The sequence below is a fragment of the Nerophis lumbriciformis genome, linkage group LG22 (genome assembly GCF_033978685.3).
Source record: "Nerophis lumbriciformis linkage group LG22, RoL_Nlum_v2.1, whole genome shotgun sequence".
NCBI lineage: Eukaryota > Metazoa > Chordata > Actinopteri > Syngnathiformes > Syngnathidae > Nerophis > Nerophis lumbriciformis.
In genome coordinates, this window is record NC_084569.2 from 8,217,800 (window position 1) to 8,238,346 (window position 20,547).

Below are 20,547 nucleotides of genomic sequence, written 5' to 3' on the forward strand. Positions count from 1 at the left end.
CATCTACGGTCCGTAATATCATCAAAGGGTTCAGAGAATCTGGAGAAATCACTGCACGTACGCAGCTAAGCCCGTGACCTTCGATCCCTCAGGCTGTACTGCATCAACAAGCGACATCAGTGTGTAAAGGATATCACCACATGGGCTCAGGAACACTTCAGAAACCCACTGTCAGTAACTACAGTTGGTCGCTACATCTGTAAGTGCAAGTTAAAACTCTCCTATGCAAGGCGAAAACCGTTTATCAACAACACCCAGAAACGCCGTCGGCTTCGCTGGGCCTGAGCTCATCTAAGATGGACTGATGCAAAGTGGAAAAGTATTCTGTGGTCTGACGAGTCCACATTTCAAATTGTTTTTGGAAACTGTGGACGTCGTGTCCTCCGGACCAAAGGGGAAAAGAACCATCCGGATTGTTATAGGCGCAAAGTTGAAAAGCCAGCATCTGTGATGGTATGGGGGTGTATTAGTGCCCAAGGCATGGGTAACTTACACATCTGTGAAGGCGCCATTAATGCTGAAAGGTACATACAGGTTTTGGAGCAACATATGTTGCCATCCAAGCAACGTTACCATGGACGCCCCTGCTTATTTCAGCAAGACAATGCCAAGCCACGTGTTACATCAACGTGGCTTCATAGTAAAAGAGTGCGGGTACTAGACTGGCCTGCCTGTAGTCCAGACCTGTCTCCCATTGAAAATGTGTGGCGCATTATGAAGCCTAAAATACCACAACGGAGAATTTGAACAACTTAAGCTGTACATCAAGCAAGAATGGGAAAGAATTCCACTTGAGAAGCTTCAAAAATGTGTCTCCTCAGTTCCCAAACGTTTACTGAGTGTTGTTAAAAGGAAAGGCCATGTAACACAGTGGTGAACATGCCCTTTCCCAACTACTTTGGCACGTGTTGCAGCCATGAAATTCTAAGTTAATTATTATTTGCAAAAAAAAAAAGAGTTTGAACATCAAATATGTTGTCATTGTAGTGCATTCAACTGAATATGGGTTGAAAATAATTTGCAAATCATTGTATTCTATTTATATTTACATCTAACACAATTTCCCAACTCATATGGAAACGGGGTTTGTATATATATATTTATTATTTTTATTTTTTGTATTTTTTTTTTTTCGGATTATGAGTCACAGTTTTTTTCATAGTTTGGCCGGGGGTGCCACTTATACTCTGGAGCGACTTATGTTTGAAATTATTAACACATTACCGTAAAATATCAAATAATATTATTTATCTCATGCAGCGGCTCAGCTGGCGCTGTACTTCCTCCTCTGTGAAGGGGGCCGGTTCCTCGGGGTCTGGTGGTGGGAGGGCTTTCAGCAGGTCCTGACACTCTGGTGAGAAGTCCAAATGATCAAAACGGGTAAAACATGTCTTTAGAGAGGGTTTCCGGGTCACTGACAGTGCATGATGTTTTTGGTTGGCATCCTGTCAGGGTTTTCACCTTCTGAAAGGCCTGCTTGGTCATGTTGCTGAATTCGGTTTCCAGTTTGTTTTTGTACTTCAGTTTTGCTTTAAATACTTCCTATTTTTTTTTGCCTTGAGGCTGGCCCAGTCCTGTTGCATGAAGGATTCATGTTCTTCCTTCTGGCTCTTTTTTAATTGTGGGGTAATCCATGGTTTGGAGTTGGGATAAATATGTATTGTTTTGGTTGGTATTGTGGAGCTGATGCATAATTTGATGTAGTCTGTAATGACAAAGACCCTGTCATTCAGACTACCATCAAAAATGGCCCAGTCAGTACAAGCCCGGGAGTAGAGATGCGCGGATAGGCAATTATTTCATCCGCAACCGCATCACAAAAGTCGTCAACCATCCGCATCCACCCGAACTAACATTTAATCAAAACCGCATCCGCCCGAACCCGCCCGTTGTTATATATCTAATATAGACGATGCAAGGCATTAGTGAGGTTATAAAGCTTTTGCCTGTTAAAGAAAGGAGACTGATCCAATGCAGCAGAGACATTCAATGCGTGCCACGCTGTCACGGCCCAGACGCACACCAGTGCGCAATCATCTGGGAGCCGCGCTGAGCGCACCTCCAAGCGCGTGGAGGTGCGATGTCCCTCGCACCCGCGGCGGCTCCACCCGGGCTCACGCCCGAGGCTTCAGCGCGCACCGCGGCGGCCATCCTACTCGTCGCGGCCTAGCCCTCGCGGCTCTCGCTGCCGGCGACGGCCGGGTATGGGCCCGACGCTCCAGCGCCATCCATTTTCAGGGCTAGTTGATTCGGCAGGTGGGTTGTTACACACTCCTTAGCGGGTTCCGACTTCCATGGCCACCGTCCTGCTGTCTATATCAACCAACACCTTTTCTGGGGTCTGATGAGCGTCGGCATCGGGCGCCTTAACCCGGCGTTCGGTTCATCCCGGTAGCGCCAGTTCTGCTTACCAAAAGTGGCCCACTAGGCTCACCAGGGTGAGCCCCACCCCTTTCGTGAGCGCACTGCGCGCGGAGTGACCCCTGTTACGAGCCCCCGGCAACGGGGGTGGCGGGCAGGTAAGCTGCGCGGGCGGAGCGCGCGGAGTGACCCCTGTTACGAGCCCCCGTGGCGGGCAGGTAAGCTGCTTACCTGCTGCGCGTGACGCCGGCCACGGCAAAGACGGACGAGGCGGGGTGTCGGTGCGGTGGGCGCGGTGGTGACCCTGGACGTGCGTCGGGCCCTTCTCGCGGATCACCTCAGCTACGGCTCCCGGTGGGGCCCTCTCGGGGGAAGGGGCCTCGGTCCCGGACCCCGGCGAGGCGTCCCTTCTCTGCTCCGTAAAAGTGTCCATCTCTTTTTTTTTTCTTCTTCTGTTGTGGCATATGCTGCAGGTGCCTGCTCGTTTTTCGTATGTGGGTAACAACATTGAACTATGTATATATATTTCCGAATTGGTTTAACTGCCACCCGCCTGAATCTATTTAAAATCTAATTTTTTTTTATTTCAACCGCCCGACCCGACCCGCGGATAAAATCTAATTTTTTTTCATTTCAACTGCCCGACCCGCGGATAATCCGCGGAATCCGCGGTTGTGTCCGCAAACCGCGCATCTCTACCCGGGAGCCTTGGAGTTGAGTGGTTGCGTCCTCCGTCCACTGGGGGGCACTGCTGCAGAGCGGAGGGTATGAACGGGCACGGAAGGCATCGGTGATGTTCCCGTAGCATAAGTCCAATATGTTTCCCCTTCCTGTTGGAATGTCCACATACTGTTCGAAAGATGGTAAAACATTGTCCAGTCTGCATCTGTTAAAGTCCCCCAAATATTTAATAATTTGAGGCGTACTAGTTTTGTAAATTTGTCGTTAAACTCTCAATTGTACAATATTTTTTTCGAGTGAGTAGGAAGAGTTCTAAGGATGTGGCTTAATTTCCCCTCAATGGCGTCACATTGAAACTAAACCAACAGCGCCTCCGCTGGCTAAAGCCACATTGTGGGGAGAGAGAGAGTGTGATCAGCGCGCTTGCAGGAACAAAGGTCACCGAAAGATGGGTTCTCACTTCTCTGTGAAGCGCTTTGAGTGTCTAGAAAAGCGCTATATAAATCTAATCCATTATTATTATTATTATAGGAGCAAAGGTCACCCAAAAAAACGAAACGAGGGCTGAGAAAAGACAAGGAAAATACAATTATGGTTACGGTAAGGGATCTAAGGATAACAAGTATTAATGGTGTCATGTCTGTGTGATCATGTTTTGTTTTGGTTATGTTCGGTTTGGTTTTTGGACTCTTTATGCACTCTTGTTTGTTTTGTTTCCATGACAACCCATTAGTTTTCACCTGTCCTCATGTCACGCACCTGATTCATTTGGACTCACACACCTGTCATTAATCTTGTTCAAGACTATTTAAGCCCATAGTCGCCAGGAAGTCAGCCTGGCGACATCAACTCTGTTTGACTTCTGCTACGCATGTTACCCATGCTACCATAGTTCCATGCCAAGTGAGTTTTGTCTATTTTCATGTTCTAAGTAATTTTTTGTTTATTGTCCATAGTTTTGCCTTTGTGGTAGTTTTTGTTTCTTAGCCAAGTTTATCTCCGCCTTGAGCGCGCCTTTTGTCTGTACCCTTTTTGTAGTTAGTGTTAAAATAAAATCATCTATTTACCTCCAAGCCATGTCCGATCCAACTTTACTTGCATCTCGGGAAAACAAACAACCCACAGACCTCGTCCTGACAAATGGTAACCGTGGCAAAAACCTAGATGGTTAGTTGTACCGTTTTAAATTAAAACGATCAAAAAAACCAGGACTGAAAACTGCACTTGGATAAACTCACGGACTGACCTGGTGTTGTTGGCTTTGGACTGACTGGCGGCTTACACACACACATGCATCCACGAAAAAATATACGCCACACACACATACCCCACACCCCCATCCAATACCCTTGACGCGAATCCCTTAGGGGTGATGGACAGCTGGGCAGCGCCTGAGAGCTGCAGCCTGCCACCGTGACCCCGCACTCCCTCCCCTTTGTTGAAACTCTCAAGATGTATGTTGTAATATGTATATGTGCTTTGCTATGGAGGGTTTTTTTCCCACTCCAGACTGGGTGCCCCCTTAGGATCCCAGTCTAGATTGTATTTTTTTTACTCATCCTTCCCCAGCATTGACCTTTTCCTATCTTTTACGGGGCGCCTTGTGGCGACCCATCAGATTTCCTGTTCTGTAACCCTGTACACTGTTTGTTTGTCTAATCTTGAACGAGTTTGTGCAGAAAACAAAGTTCCGTTGTACTTGTACAATGACAATAAAGACCTACCTACCTACTTACCTGCCGACTGGCACCTGCTCGCTAGCATTAAGGTCTTTCCCCATCAACAAACGACTACGGATGAAACAGTACCAAAGTCTTGCGATACGAGATTTTCACGGTATTAAAGCCACAGTACGATATTATTGTGTTACATATCAGGAATGTTAAGGATAACACACTTTAATTGAACACATACATATTGCTAATATCATCTCAAGGCATTCAATGGATGGCAACTAGACTCGTTGGTTTGTCTTAGAATACGTTTCGACGCTAATCTGAGTAGACTTCATCAGTTCATGCTCATAGACTTAGTTTGGTCAGATTTGGTCCATAATGCTAAAATGTTATATTCATACCACTAGGTTTGTACGGTATACCGGTGTTAGTATAGTACCGCGATACTAATGAATCATATTCGGTACTATACCGCCCGTCGTCGTCACGTCATGTCATTGTTGGTTTTACTAGCAGACGAGCATGTTCGGCAGCGCACAATCACAGAGTACTTACAAGCAGACTAAATCACAATAATAAACATATGTTTAATGTACCCATACTTGCCAAACTTGAGACCTCCGATTTCGGGAGGTGGGGGGGCGTGGTCGGGGGGGGGGGGCGTGGCTAAGAGGGGAGGAGTATATTTACAGCTAGAATTCACCAAGTCAAGTATTTCATATATATATATATATATATATATATATATATATATATATATATATATATATATATATATATATATATACTGTATATACATATATATATATAAGAAATTCTTGACTTTCAGTGAATTCTAGCTATATATATATATATAATTATATATATATATATATATATATATATATATATATATATATATATATATATATATATATATATATATATATATATATATATATATATGTATGTGTGGGAAAAAAAATCACAAGACTACTTCATCTCTACAGGCCTGTTTCATGAGGGGGTTCCCTCAATCATCAGGAGAAAAAATCTCCTGATGATTGAGGGAACCCCCTCATGAAACAGGCCTGTAGAGATGAAGTAGTCTTGTGATTTTTTTTCCCACACATACATATATTGCGCTCTACTACGGTATCGAGCACTATTTTTTGGATAACCTTATTAAGACATATATATATATATTAATAAAAGAAATACTTGAATTTCAGTGTTCATTTATTTACACATATACACACATATAACACTCATCTACTCATTGTTAAGTTAAGGGTTGAATTGTCCATCCTTGTTCTATTCTCTGTCACTATTTTTCTAACCATGCTGAACACCCTTTCCCAGGTACCCAGAAAGGTTTTGAGTACCACCAAAAAAACTGAATCTCTGAAGACAGTATAAAAATCTGTGTTAAAGGTGTACAAATACTGTTTGTATAATAAGCATGTTATTGTTTACAAATGAGGGTTAAGAGTTCAGTACTAAAAAAAAAAAAAAAAAGAATGTGGCTTAAGTACAGTTTTTTAATTGAGCTGCTGCATTTTTTGGTTGGGTTGTTTATTTATTTTGAGTAACTTCTACATTTCTAAAAGGGGAGGAATGTAATAGAGTGATCTATGTTTGTCTGTTGCCATCTCCTGGTGAATGTTGGCTATAGCGTACTGGGGTTACTTTTTGGTTGGCCAGCGATTAAGTGGTGTTGCGCACCTGACGTCAAGTGTGTGAGTCTGTTCTGAAGTCTACAGTAAAGAGACGTACTTCATCACCTCGCCTGGTTATTGCCTCCAACTCAATATATTACAACAACATTGCTGTTTAAGGCAGACGAACTGCTTTACGGTAGAATAAAACATGACTGCTGTTGTTGTGTGTTGTTACCGCGCTGGGAGAACGTTAATGAAACTGCCTAACAATAAACCCACATAAGAAACCAAGAACTCGCCCTCGATCATTCTACAGTTATAACGTGATTGGGCAGGCACGCTGTTTATATTGTGGGAAAGTGGACGTGAATACAGACTGTTGACACGTCACTCAGGTCCGCATAGAGCTGGAGGGGGCGTGGCTTCCAGCTCCGCCTGAATTTCCGGAGATTTTCGGGAGAAAATGTGTCCCGGGAGGTTTTCGGGAGAGGCGCTGAATTTCGGGAGTCTCCCGGAAAATCCAGGAGGGTTGGAAAGTATGAATGTACCCTAAGATTTTTTTTTTAAATAAAGCCAATGTTGTCCCTTTTATTTAGAAAAGTATAATTTTAGTACCGGTACCAAACTAACGGTATTGGGACAACACTACATACCACAAACATGTATTTTTAAGTGTAAAGAATTGTGCAAGAAATGTCTATGCCGTTAACTTATATTTGTGTTTGTCTTTCAGACTGTTTGACAGTAATGGAGGTAGTGAGAATATGACGGGCATGGTCATATAGTTGAGGGTTCACATGTTTATTCCATACATTCAACTGAGTAAAAAGTTGAAAGTTGCCTCATCTAGAACTGTGTGGTCATACGTCCATCCATCCATCCATCTTCTTCCGCTTATCCGAGGTCGGGTCGCGGGGGCAGCAGCCTAAGCAGGGAAGCCCAGACTTCCCTCTCCCCAGCCACTTCGTCCAGCTCCTCCCGGGGGATCCCGAGGCGTTCCCAGGCCAGCCGGGGGACATAGTCTTCCCAACGTGTCCTGGGTCTTCCCCGTGGCCTCCTACCGGTCGGACGTGCCCGAAACACCTTCCTTCGGGTGGCATCCTGACCAGATGCCCAAACCACCTCATCTGGCTCCTCTTGATGTGGAGGAGCAGCGGCTTTACTTTGAGCTCCCCTCGGATGACAGAGCTTCTCAGCCTATCTCTAAGGGAGAGCCCCGCCACCCGGCGGAGGAAACTCATTTCGGCCGCTTGTACCCGTGATCTTGTCCTTTCGGTCATGACCCAAAGCTCATGACCATAGGTGAGGATGGGAACGTAGATCGACCGGTAAATCGAGAGCTTTGCCTTCCGGCTCAGCTCCTTCTTCACCACAACGGATCGATACAGCGTCCGCATTACTGAAGACGCCGCACCGATCCGCCTGTCGATCTCACGATCCACTCTTCCCTCACTCGTGAACAAGACTCCGAGATACTTGAACTCCTCCACTTGGGGCAAGATCTCCTCCCCAACCCGAAGATGGCACTCCACCCTTTTCCGGGCGAGAACCATGGACTCAGACTTGGAGGTGCTGATTCCCATCCCAGTCGCTTCACACTCGGCTGCGAACCGATCCAGTGAGAGCTGAAGATCTTGGCCAGATGAAGCCATCAGGACCACATCATCTGCAAAAAGCAGAGACCTAATCCTGTAGCCACCAAACCATATACCCTCAACACCCTGACTGCGCCTAGAAATTCTGTCCATAAAGGTTATGAACAGAATCGGTGACAAAGGGCAGCCCTGGCGGAGACCAACCCTCACTGGAAACGGGTCCGACTTACTGCCAGCAATGCGGACCAAGCTCTGACACTGATCATACAGGGAGCGAACCGCCACAATAAGACAGTCCGTTACCCCATACTCTCTGAGCACTCCCCACAGGACTTCCCGGGGTACACGGTCGAATGCCTTCTCCAAGTCCACAAAGCACATGTAGACAGGTTGGGCAAACTCCCATGCACCCTCAAGGACCCTGCCGAGAGTGTAGAGCTGGTCCACAGTTCCACGACCAGGACGAAAACCACACTGTTCCTCCTGAATCCGAGGTTCGACTATCCGGCGTAGCCTCCTCTCCAGTACACCTGAATAGACCTTACCGGGAAGGCTGAGGAGTGTGATCCCACGATAGTTGGAACACACCCTCCGGTTCCCTTTCTTAAAGAGAGGAACCACCACCCCGGTCTGCCAATCCATACGTTTACTGCCCAAATACCTCGTGGTTTGTTTTGAAAGTGAGAATATTACTGGACTATGTGCAGGGTGTGACTGCCAGGGCTCTAATCCGCCGGTCGTGTACTACATTAACACAGTGTTCTGTTGGCCAGACTGTGCGTGCGTGTGACCGAGCGAAAGAGCTGATGCTGCACGCTTTGTAAATCTGATTTATTTGGAAAAAGCATGCTGCAAAATTTGAGGATTATCTGAAATGTGTTTAATATTATGCTTCACAATTTTTCTTCTTAGGATATCATGCCATCATAGAATCTTATGAACTGTGTAGGCAATGTTGAGTAACATTCTTTACTACCATGCAAGTGTAAACATCAGCCAAACACTGGTCATTGTAAAACACTACAATAACTGAGCTACTGATATCCAAATAACCACGCTAAATAGCATGTGCAAACTAAAATTCCGTGTACTATTAATGGGCAAGTTGCGTGTAATCTGCTAAGACTCTGTGCGATTGATAACTGGTGCAGACTGTCATGATCTGTGGTCTGGATCATGTTTTTTGTTATTTTCTGTTAGTCTAAGACTCCATAGTTCCTGTTTTTGTGCACCCTTGTTTGTTTTAGTTTCCATGGTGACCTATGATTTACACCTGCCTCTTACGTTCGGGACACACCTGTGTCTAATCAAGAGACCACTATTTAAGTCTGCCTTTGTTGATCACTCGTTCTGGCTTCATTGTTTGTGGCACACCTTTGCCAAGTAAGTTTTTGTTCCATGCCATAGTCTACGCTAAGTTTAAGCTTTACGTTTGTTAGGCACGCTTGCCTTTTTGTCGTTTGCTGTATGCTGTGGACTGCCTGTATTTTGGTAGTTGGGTGAATTATATTAAATAAATCTAATCCTACCTTCACGCCTTCGTCCGGAGCCGTCAGTCTTGCATTCCGGGAGAACGAACCTCTGTAAGCCGACCCTCGCCTTGACACAGATCGCCTTATTTAAATGAGGAATTCACAGGTACTACACTGATTTCGCCATGGAGATAAAGTTAAAAAGTTAAAGTTAAAGTACCAATGATTGTCACACACACACTAGGTGTGGCGAAATTATTCTCTGCATTTGACCCATCACCCTTGATCACCCCCTGGGAGGTGAGGGGAGCAGTGGGCAGCAGCGGTGGCCGCGCCCGGGAATCATTTTTGGTGATTTAACCCCCAATTCCAACCCTTGATGCTGAGTGACAAGCAGGGAGGAAATGGGTCCCATTTTTATAGTCTTTGGTATGACTCGGCCGGGGTTTGAACCCACAACCTACCGATCTCAGGGCGGACACTCTAACCACTAGGCCACTGAGTCACTGAGATACTTATTTACTGCACATTCATGTTATCATGCTCCTACCTGTGGGGGTTTTGCCAATTTTTAAATTTCAGTTCAGTTTCAGTTTCATACATACGATACAATGTAATGCATCACACTATATTGCCAAAAGTATTTGGCCACCTGCCTTGACTCACATATGAACTTGAAGTGCCATCCCATTCCTAACCCATAGGGTTCAATATGATGTGGGTCCACCTTTTGCAGCTATAACAGCTTCAACTCTTCTGGGAAGGCTGTCCACAAGGTTGCGGAGTGTGTTTGTAGGAATCTTCCACCATTCTTCCAAAAGCGCATTGGTGTCATTCATGTCTTTATGGGTCTTGCTTTGTGCACTGGTGCACAGTCATGTTGGAAGAGGAAGGGGTCCGCTCCAAACTGTTCCCACAAGGTTGGGAACATGGAATTGTCCAAAATGTTTTGGTATCCTGGAGCATTCAAAGTTCCTTTCACTGGAACTAAGGAGCCAAGCCCAACTCCTGAAAAACAACCCTACACCATAATTCCTCCTCCACCAAATTTGACACTCGGCACAATGCAGTCCGATATGTAGCGTTCTCCTGGCAAACTCCAAACCCAGACTGGTCCATCAGATTGCCAGATGGAAAAGCGTGATTCATCACTCCTGAGAAGGCATCTCCACTGCTCTAGAGTCCAGTGGCAACGTGCTTTACACCACTGCATCCCACACTTTGCATTGGACTTGGTTATGTATGGCTTAGATGCAGCTGCTCAGTCATGGAAACCCATTCCATGAAGCTCTCTGCGTACTGTACGTGGGCCAATTGGAAGAGTCACAAGAAGTTTGGAGCTCTGTAGCAACTGACTGTGCAGAAAGTCGGCGACCTCTTTGCACTATGCACTTCAGCATCCGCTGAGCCCTCTCTGTCAGTTTACGTGGCCTACCACTTGGTGGCTGAGTTGCTGTTGTTCCCAAACTCTTCCACTTTCTCACGACTGGATTTGTTGCACTGGAAATCACTGAGAGAGGCCCATTCTTTCACAAATGTTTGTAGAAACAGTCTCCATGCCTAAGTGCCTGATTTTATACACCTGTGGCCGGGCCAAGTGATTAGGACACCTGATTCTGATATTTGGATGGGTGGCCAAATACTTTTGTGTTAGTGAGTTAGTGAGTCAGAGTCCAGTCCATAGTGGGGCCAGCAGGAGACCATCCCGAGCGGAGACGGGTCAGCAGCGCAGAGATGTCCCCAACCGATGCACAGGTGAGCGGTCCACCCCGGGTCCCGACTCTGGACAGCCAGCACTTCATCCATGGCTACCGGACCTGTGCCCCCCCCCCCGCCCCCCCTCTACAAGGGAGAGGGGTGCAGAGGAGAAAAGAAGAGAAACGGCAGATCAACTGGTCTAAAAAGGGGGTCTATTTAAAGGCTAGAGTATACAAATGAGTTTTAATAATAACAATATCTCTAACACTTGGTTACTATTCAGGTCGCGAGATGAAAATCTGTATTTTTTCCCAAAGGTTTGTTGACTTCTGGTATTGCTATTCCTTCTACCTGAAGATTTACATGTGCAGCAATACAATAAAGGTTGTGAAGTGTACCGCTTCAAAATGAGAATAATGAGATCCAGTCTGGGATTTGGGTTATCCTCAGCGGGCCATGATGTCATCCTTGTTAGGTTGTCACTGTTCTTTCATCCCTAAACCAAGCACGAGGACACAGTTTTGCTGCTGGCAGGTCGACTGCTTTGAAAGATCCTCCGTGCCTCTTACTGCGTGTCACCTGGGTAATGTAAATTTGATATCGCACCGGCTCATCTGGAGAATTCTCCCGTCTCTTTTGAAGCGACTCGTCCTTTTTAATTGCCATTCTTGTTTTTCTAGCGGACCCCGATTAAGCTGAATTCTGATTTTGTTTTTCCCTCTAAGGTGGCCCAGCTTCCGCTTTCCGTGAGTGACGGGCGCTGGCACCACATCTGCATCACCTGGACGACCAGAGACGGCTTCTGGGAGGCTTACCAGGACGGGGAGCGACTCGGCACCGGGGACAATCTGGCCCCATGGCACCCAATTAAATCAGGAGGGGTGATTATTCTGGGCCAGGAGCAGGTGAGAGAGCATTAGATGTGTTTTTCCGTGTGTCGGTAAGATCCCGGAGGGTGTTTTCCCCAGGATTCGAACACTCAGTGCAATGGGTGAAGGCACTTCTCTCACGCTACTGTGGCCCTTTTAAGAACAGTGTGAGCTCATTCATATGTTGCTAAGGATGGATCATTATGGAAATACATTAGCATGTACGCTACATGGCTAATTATTATTCTCCATGTGCATTCATATTGAATCAGATGGTCTTGTATTTGCACACTCAAGGTTGGATGGTTGACTTAGCACAGTTTTTATGCATTAGAGCAATGGTTCTTAACCTTGTTGGAGGTACCGAACCCCACCAGTTTCATATGCGCATTCACCGAACCCTTCTTTAGTGAAGGTTTTTTTTTTCAAATTCAAGACAAAGTTATATGTTTTTGGTAACACTTTAGTATGGGGAACATATTCTAAGTAACAAAGACTTAATTTAGAGTTATTTGGACAATAGGGGAACATATTCTAAGTAACAAAGACTTAATTTAGAGTTATTTGGACACTAGAAGAACATATTCCAAGTAACAGATACTTAATTTAGAGTTATTTGGACACTAAGGGAACACATTCTAAGTAACAAAGACTTAATTTAGAGTTATTTGGAAACTAGGGGAACATATTCTAAGTAACAAAGACTTAATTTAGAGTTATTTTGACACTAGGGGAACATATTTTAAGAAACAAAGACTTAATTTAGAGTTATTTGGACACTAGGGAAACATATTTTAAGTAACAGAGACTAAAGTTAGAGTTATTTGGACACTAAGGGAACATATTCTAAGTAATAAAGACTTAATTTAGAGTTATTTGGACACTAGGGGAACATATTCTAACTAACAAATACTTAATTTAGAGTTATTTGGACACTAGGGGAACATATTCTAAGTAACAAAGACTTAATTTAGAGTTATTTGGACACTAGGAGAACATATTCTAAGTAACAAAGACTTAATTTAGAGTTATTTGGACACTAAGGGAACATATTCCAAGTAACAAAGACTTAATTTAGAGTTATTTGGACATTAGGGGAATATATTCTAAGTAACAGAGACTTAATTTTGAGTTATTTGGACAATAGGGGAACATATTCTAAGTAACAAAGACTTAATTTAGAGTTATTTGGACACTAGGGGAACATATTCTAAGAAACAGAGACTAAAGTTAGTTATTTGGACACTAAGGGAACATATTCTAAGTAATAAAGACATAATTTAGAGTTATTTGGACAATAGGAGAACATATTCTAAGTAACAAAGACTTAATTTAGAGTTATTTGGACACTAAGGGAACATATTCTAAGTAACAAAGACTTATTTTAGAGTTATTTGGACACTAGGGGAACATATTCTAAGTAACAAAAACTTAATTTAGAGTTATTTGGACACTAGGGGAACATATTCTAAGTAACAAAGACTTAATTTAGAGTTATTTGGACACTAGGGGAACATATTCTAACTAACAAAGACTTAATTTAGAGTTATTTGGACACTATGGGAACATATTCTAAGTAACAGAGACTTAATTTAGAGTTATTTGGACACTAGGGGAACATATTCTAAGTAACAAAGACTTAATTTAGAGTTATTTGGACACTAGGGGAACATATTCTAAGAAACAGAGACTAAATTTAGAGTTATTTGGACACTATGGGAACATATTTTAAGTAACAGAGACTAAAGTTAGAGTTATTTGGACACTCAGGGAACATATTCTAAGTAATAAAGACTTAATTTAGAGTTATTTGGACACTAGGGGAACATATTCTAAGTAACAAATACTTAATTTACAGTTATTTGGACACTAGGGGAACATATTCTAAGTAACAAAGACTTAAATTAGAGTTATTTGGACACTAGGGGAACATATTCTAAGTAACAAAGACTTAATTTAGAGTTATTTGGACACCAGGGGAACATATTCTAAGTACCAAATACTTAATTTAGAGTTATTTGGACAATAGGTTGAACATATTCTAAGTAACAAAGACTTAATTTAGAGTTATTTGGACAATAGGGGAACATGTAAGTAACAGAGACTAAATTTAGAGTTTTTTGGACACTAGGGGAACATATTCTAAGTAACAGATACTTAATTTAGAGTTATTTGGACACTAAGGGAACATATTCTAAGTAAAAAAGACTTAATTTAGAGTTATTTGGACACTAGGGAAACATATTCTAAGAAACAGAGACTAAATTTAGAGTTATTTGGACACTATGGGAACATATTTTAAGTAACAGAGACTAAAGTTAGAGTTATTTGGACACAAAGGGAACATATTCTAAGTAATAAAGACTTAATTTAGAGTTATTTGGACACTAGGGGAACATATTCTAACTAACAAATACTTAATTTAGAGTTATTTGGACACTAGGGGAACGTATTCTAAGTAACAAAGACTTAATTTAGAGTTATTTGGACACTAGGGGAACATATTCTAAGTAACAAAGACTTAATTTAGAGTTATTTGGACAATAGGGGAACATATTCTAACTAACAAAGACTTAATTTAGAGTTATTTGGACACTAGGGGAACATATTCTAAGTAACAAAGACTTAATTTAGAGTTATTTGGACACTAGGAGAACATATTCTAAGTAACAAAGACTTAATTTAGAGTTATTTCTACACTAGGGGAACATATTTTAAGTAACAAAGACTTAATTTAGAGTTATTTGAACACTAGGGGAACATATTCTAAGTAACAAAGACTTAATTTAGAGTTATTTGGACACCAGGGGAACATATTCTAAGTAACAAAGACTTAATTTAGAGTTATTTGGACACTAGGGGAACATATATTTTAAGTAACAAATACTTAATTTAGAGTTATTTGGACACTAGGGGAACATATTCTAACTAACAAAGACTTAATTTAGAGTTATTTGGACAATAGGTTGAACATATTTTAAGTAACAAAGACTTAATTTAGAGTTATTTGGACACTAGGGGAACATATTCTAAGTAACAAAGACTTAATTTAGAGTTATTTCTACACTAGGGGAACATATTTTAAGTAACAAAGACTTAATTTAGAGTTATTTGGACACTAGGGGAACATATTCTAAGTAACAAAGACTTAATTTAGAGTTATTTGGACACTAGGGGAACATATTCTAAGTAACAAAGACTTAATTTAGAGTTATTTCTACACTAGGGGAACATATTTTAAGTAACAAAGACTTAATTTAGAGTTATTTGGACACTAGGAGAACATATTCTAAGTAACAAAGACTTAATTTAGAGTTATTTGGACACTAGGGGAACATATTCTAAACTCTAGGGGAACATATTCTAAGTAACAAAGACTTAATTTAGAGTTATTTGGACACGAGGGGAACATATTCTAAGTAACAGAGACTTAATTTAGAGTTATTTGGACACTAGGGGAACATATTCTAAGTAACAAAGACTTAATTTAGAGTTATTTGGACACTAGGGGAACATATTCTAAGAAACAGAGACTAAATTTAGAGTTATTTGGACACTATGGGAACATATTTTAAGTAACAGAGACTAAAGTTAGAGTTATTTGGACACTCAGGGAACATATTCTAAGTAATAAAGACTTAATTTAGAGTTATTTGGACACTAGGGGAACATATTCTAAGTAACAAATACTTAATTTACAGTTATTTGGACACTAGGGGAACATATTCTAAGTAACAAAGACTTAAATTAGAGTTATTTGGACACTAGGGGAACATATTCTAAGTAACAAAGACTTAATTTAGAGTTATTTGGACACCAGGGGAACATATTCTAAGTACCAAATACTTAATTTAGAGTTATTTGGACAATAGGTTGAACATATTCTAAGTAACAAAGACTTAATTTAGAGTTATTTGGACAATAGGGGAACATGTAAGTAACAGAGACTAAATTTAGAGTTTTTTGGACACTAGGGGAACATATTCTAAGTAACAGATACTTAATTTAGAGTTATTTGGACACTAAGGGAACATATTCTAAGTAAAAAAGACTTAATTTAGAGTTATTTGGACACTAGGGAAACATATTCTAAGAAACAGAGACTAAATTTAGAGTTATTTGGACACTATGGGAACATATTTTAAGTAACAGAGACTAAAGTTAGAGTTATTTGGACACAAAGGGAACATATTCTAAGTAATAAAGACTTAATTTAGAGTTATTTGGACACTAGGGGAACATATTCTAACTAACAAATACTTAATTTAGAGTTATTTGGACACTAGGGGAACGTATTCTAAGTAACAAAGACTTAATTTAGAGTTATTTGGACACTAGGGGAACATATTCTAAGTAACAAAGACTTAATTTAGAGTTATTTGGACAATAGGGGAACATATTCTAACTAACAAAGACTTAATTTAGAGTTATTTGGACACTAGGGGAACATATTCTAAGTAACAAAGACTTAATTTAGAGTTATTTGGACACTAGGAGAACATATTCTAAGTAACAAAGACTTAATTTAGAGTTATTTCTACACTAGGGGAACATATTTTAAGTAACAAAGACTTAATTTAGAGTTATTTGAACACTAGGGGAACATATTCTAAGTAACAAAGACTTAATTTAGAGTTATTTGGACACCAGGGGAACATATTCTAAGTAACAAAGACTTAATTTAGAGTTATTTGGACACTAGGGGAACATATATTTTAAGTAACAAATACTTAATTTAGAGTTATTTGGACACTAGGGGAACATATTCTAACTAACAAAGACTTAATTTAGAGTTATTTGGACAATAGGTTGAACATATTTTAAGTAACAAAGACTTAATTTAGAGTTATTTGGACACTAGGGGAACATATTCTAAGTAACAAAGACTTAATTTAGAGTTATTTCTACACTAGGGGAACATATTTTAAGTAACAAAGACTTAATTTAGAGTTATTTGGACACTAGGGGAACATATTCTAAGTAACAAAGACTTAATTTAGAGTTATTTCTACACTAGGGGAACATATTTTAAGTAACAAAGACTTAATTTAGAGTTATTTGGACACTAGGAGAACATATTCTAAGTAACAAAGACTTAATTTAGAGTTATTTGGACACTAGGGGAACATATTCTAAACTCTAGGGGAACATATTCTAAGTAACAAAGACTTAATTTAGAGTTATTTGGACACGAGGGGAACATATTCTAAGTAACAAAAACTTAATTTAGAGTTATTTGGACAATAGGGGAACATATTCTAAGTAACAAAGACTTAATTTAGAGTTATTTGGACACTAGGGGAACATATTCTAAGTAACAAAGACTTAATTTAGAGTTATTTCTACACTAGGGGAACATATTTTAAGTAACAAAGACTTAATTTAGAGTTATTTGAACACTAGGGGAACATATTCTAAGTAACAAAGACTTAATTTAGAGTTATTTGGACACCAGGGGAACATATTCTAAGTAACAAAGACTTAATTTAGAGTTATTTGGACACTAGGGGAACATATATTTTAAGTAACAAATACTTAATTTAGAGTTATTTGGACACTAGGGGAACATATTCTAACTAACAAAGACTTAATTTAGAGTTATTTGGACAATAGGTTGAACATATTTTAAGTAACAAAGACTTATTTTAGAGTTATTTGGACACTAGGGGAACATATTCTAACTAACAAAGACTTAATTTAGAGTTATTTGGACACTAGGGGAACATATTCTAAGTAACAAAGACTTAAATTAGAGTTATTTGGACACTAGGGGAACATATTCTAAGTAACAAAGACTTAATTTAGAGTTATTTGGACACCAGGGGAACATATTCTAAGTAACAAAGACTTAATTTAGAGTTATTTGGACAATAGGTTGAACATATTCTAAGTAACAAAGACTTAATTTAGAGTTATTTGGACACTAGGGGAACATATTCTAAGTAACAAAGACTTAATTTAGAGTTATTTGGACACTAAGAGAACATATTCTAAGTAACAAAGACTTAATTTAGAGTTATGTTTGGGGATAATTTTATTGTACTCTTTCGAAAAGAAAAGGGTAAAAAGTAAGGATTTGTACAAACGTGATTGGTATTTTATGCACCCCAACGACCGCGTTATCGAACTTTGAGTGTACTTGTTTATTATCTTGCATGGACAAGAAGTCACAAATACAACATGTTAAAAAGACCAAACAAACAAACCCACGGCAATGAAATAAAAATTAAAAAAAATCTAGTATTCTGGCAGTTGAGTAAATCAAAGAGAATTTATTCATATACTGTAAGAAAAGTTTGTTGATTTTCTCCTTCAAAGCCAACACTCAATCTTCTGCTTCCCCTACGAAGGATATAGTCGGCGGTCGCTTTGATGCCACCCAGGCCTTCGTCGGCGAGATGAGCCAGTTCAACATGTGGGACCGGGTACTGCGGCCCGTGGACATCGTGGGCCTGGCCAACTGCTCGGCGTACATGCCGGGCAACGTGGTGCCGTGGATAGACGCCAACGTGGAAGTGTTCGGCGGCGCCACCAAAGCTCCGCTGGAGATATGCGAGGACCGAGCGTTTGATTCCTAGAGTGGAGGAATCACCACCGCCATCAAAAAGCCAAGTATTCTCGTTCATTGTGTGCAAAAACCCCCCACAGTTAGGGGTACATGCATATTGATATTGTGTGGTTACTCAAAAGATTCTCATGTGTCGGCTTAAACGTGTGTCCAGTCCGGTCTTGGCCGTGGAGAAGGCTTCACAAGTGACCATGTGGGGAAGACTTTCTGTGTTCCTTGATTTGACGTCTTTCTGCAAACAAGCTCGTTCCTCATGCATTCCTTATAACTGCTGCACCGTGTGTGTGTGTGTGCGAGCGGGGGCGCGAACTCCGGCGCGCTTTGATGTGTTGCGGCGGAACGTCACGACAGAATGCTGCGAGCTTCCTCTCTGTTTGAAGAGCAAACAAATGAGGGGGCCTGGCTCAGGAGTCGGCAACATTGATTGTAGACGCACCGCAACACGGTTCGTCGTCCATATTTAATTGCATGAGCGCCGGTTTTGGGGAAGAGACACGTGCATGCCTTCTTTCAGTCCGTGCGCGGCGATTACATAAGCAAGTGTCTTGCGTGTTAAAAGACCAGAGATTACGAGCGGGGAGGGAGGACATTTTTCATTCTTGTAAATCTGCGCTTAATACCTCTCTGCCCCTTGAGCAGCTGCCATATCCCAAACAGCTTTATGTGGACGCTTCTGCTCAGGTTAATAGCCGTGGCGGACAGATGCCCAGAAGCAGCTAAAATCGAGCAGTGGCCGATTTCCTGAGCGAGGACAGCAGAGGGATTGACCCCAAAAGCCTATCCGCAATTCCCCCTCCATGAAGTAATTATGTATACGCTATAAGGGGCTCTGTGGGCATGAGCGGCCAATGAGTTAGAATAGATTTAATCTGCGTTTCCAATGAGATCAACACGACATGGACATACAGTCGCGGTCAAAAGTTGACATACACTTGTAATATGGGTGTCTTGAGTTTCCAAAAATGTCTACAACTCTTATTTTTGTGTGATAGAGTGATTGGAGCACATACTGTCAGGTTCAAACACCGATGACATCTATTAAACAAGACAAGAAGCAAAAAATCAAACAGAGACAGAATTAAAGGGGAACATTATCACAATTTCAGAATGGTTAAAACCATTAAAAATCAGTTCCCAGTGGCTTATTATATTTTTCGAAGTTTTTTTCAAAATTTTACCTCCATCCATCCATCCATCTTCTTCCGCTTATCAGAGGTCGGGTCGCGGGGGCAGCAGCTTAAGCAGAGAAGCCCAGACTTCCCTCTCCCCAGCCACTTCGTCCAGCTCCTCCCGGGGGATCCCGAGGCGTTCCCAGGCCAGCCGGGAGAGATAGTCTTCCCAGCGTGTCCTGGGTCTTCCCCGTGGCCTCCTACCCGTTGGACGTGCCCGAAACACCTTCCTAGGGAGGCATTCGGGTGGCATCCTGACCAGATGCCCGAACCACCTCATCTGGCTTCTCTCGATGTGGAGGAGCAGCGGCTTTACTTTGAGCTCCCCCCGAATGACAGAGTTTGTCACCCTATCTCTAAGGGAGAACCCCGCCACTCGGCGGAGGAAACTCATTTCGGCCGCTCGTACCCGTGATCTTGTCCTTTCGGTCATGACCCAAAGCTCATGACCATAGGTGAGGATGGGAACGTAGATCGACCGGTAAATCGAGAGCTTTGCCTTCCGGCTCAGCTCCTCCCTCACCACAACGGATCGATACAGCGTCCGCATTACTGAAAACGCCGCACCGATCCGCCTGTCGATCTCACGATCCACTCTTCCCTCACTCGTGAACAAGACTCCGAGGTACTTGAACTCCTCCACTTGGGGCAAGATCTCCTCCCCAACCTGGAGATGGCACTCCACCCTTTTCCGGGAGAGAACCATGGACTCGGACTTGGAGGTGCTGATTCCCATCCCAGTCGCTTCACACTCGGCTGCGAACCGATCCAGTGAGAGCTGAAGATCTTGGCCGGAGGAAGCCATCAGGACCACATCA

The 20,547-nt window shown here is 41.9% G+C and overlaps 1 protein-coding gene across 2 annotated transcripts in view; it reads left to right on the plus strand.

The window, feature by feature from the left end:
* The window catches only part of nptx2a (neuronal pentraxin 2a), a 62,220-nt gene extending 42,221 nt beyond the window's left edge, over positions 1 to 19,999 (plus strand). For both annotated transcript variants that reach the window (XM_061974326.2, XM_061974327.2), the window contains exons 4-5: positions 11,849 to 12,028; positions 18,343 to 19,999. In XM_061974326.2, the coding sequence (XP_061830310.2) occupies positions 11,849 to 12,028; positions 18,343 to 18,570 (408 nt within the window). In that variant the 3' untranslated portion in view covers positions 18,571 to 19,999. The remainder of the gene's footprint in view (positions 1 to 11,848; positions 12,029 to 18,342) is intronic.
* The last annotated feature ends 548 nt before the right edge of the window (positions 20,000 to 20,547 follow it).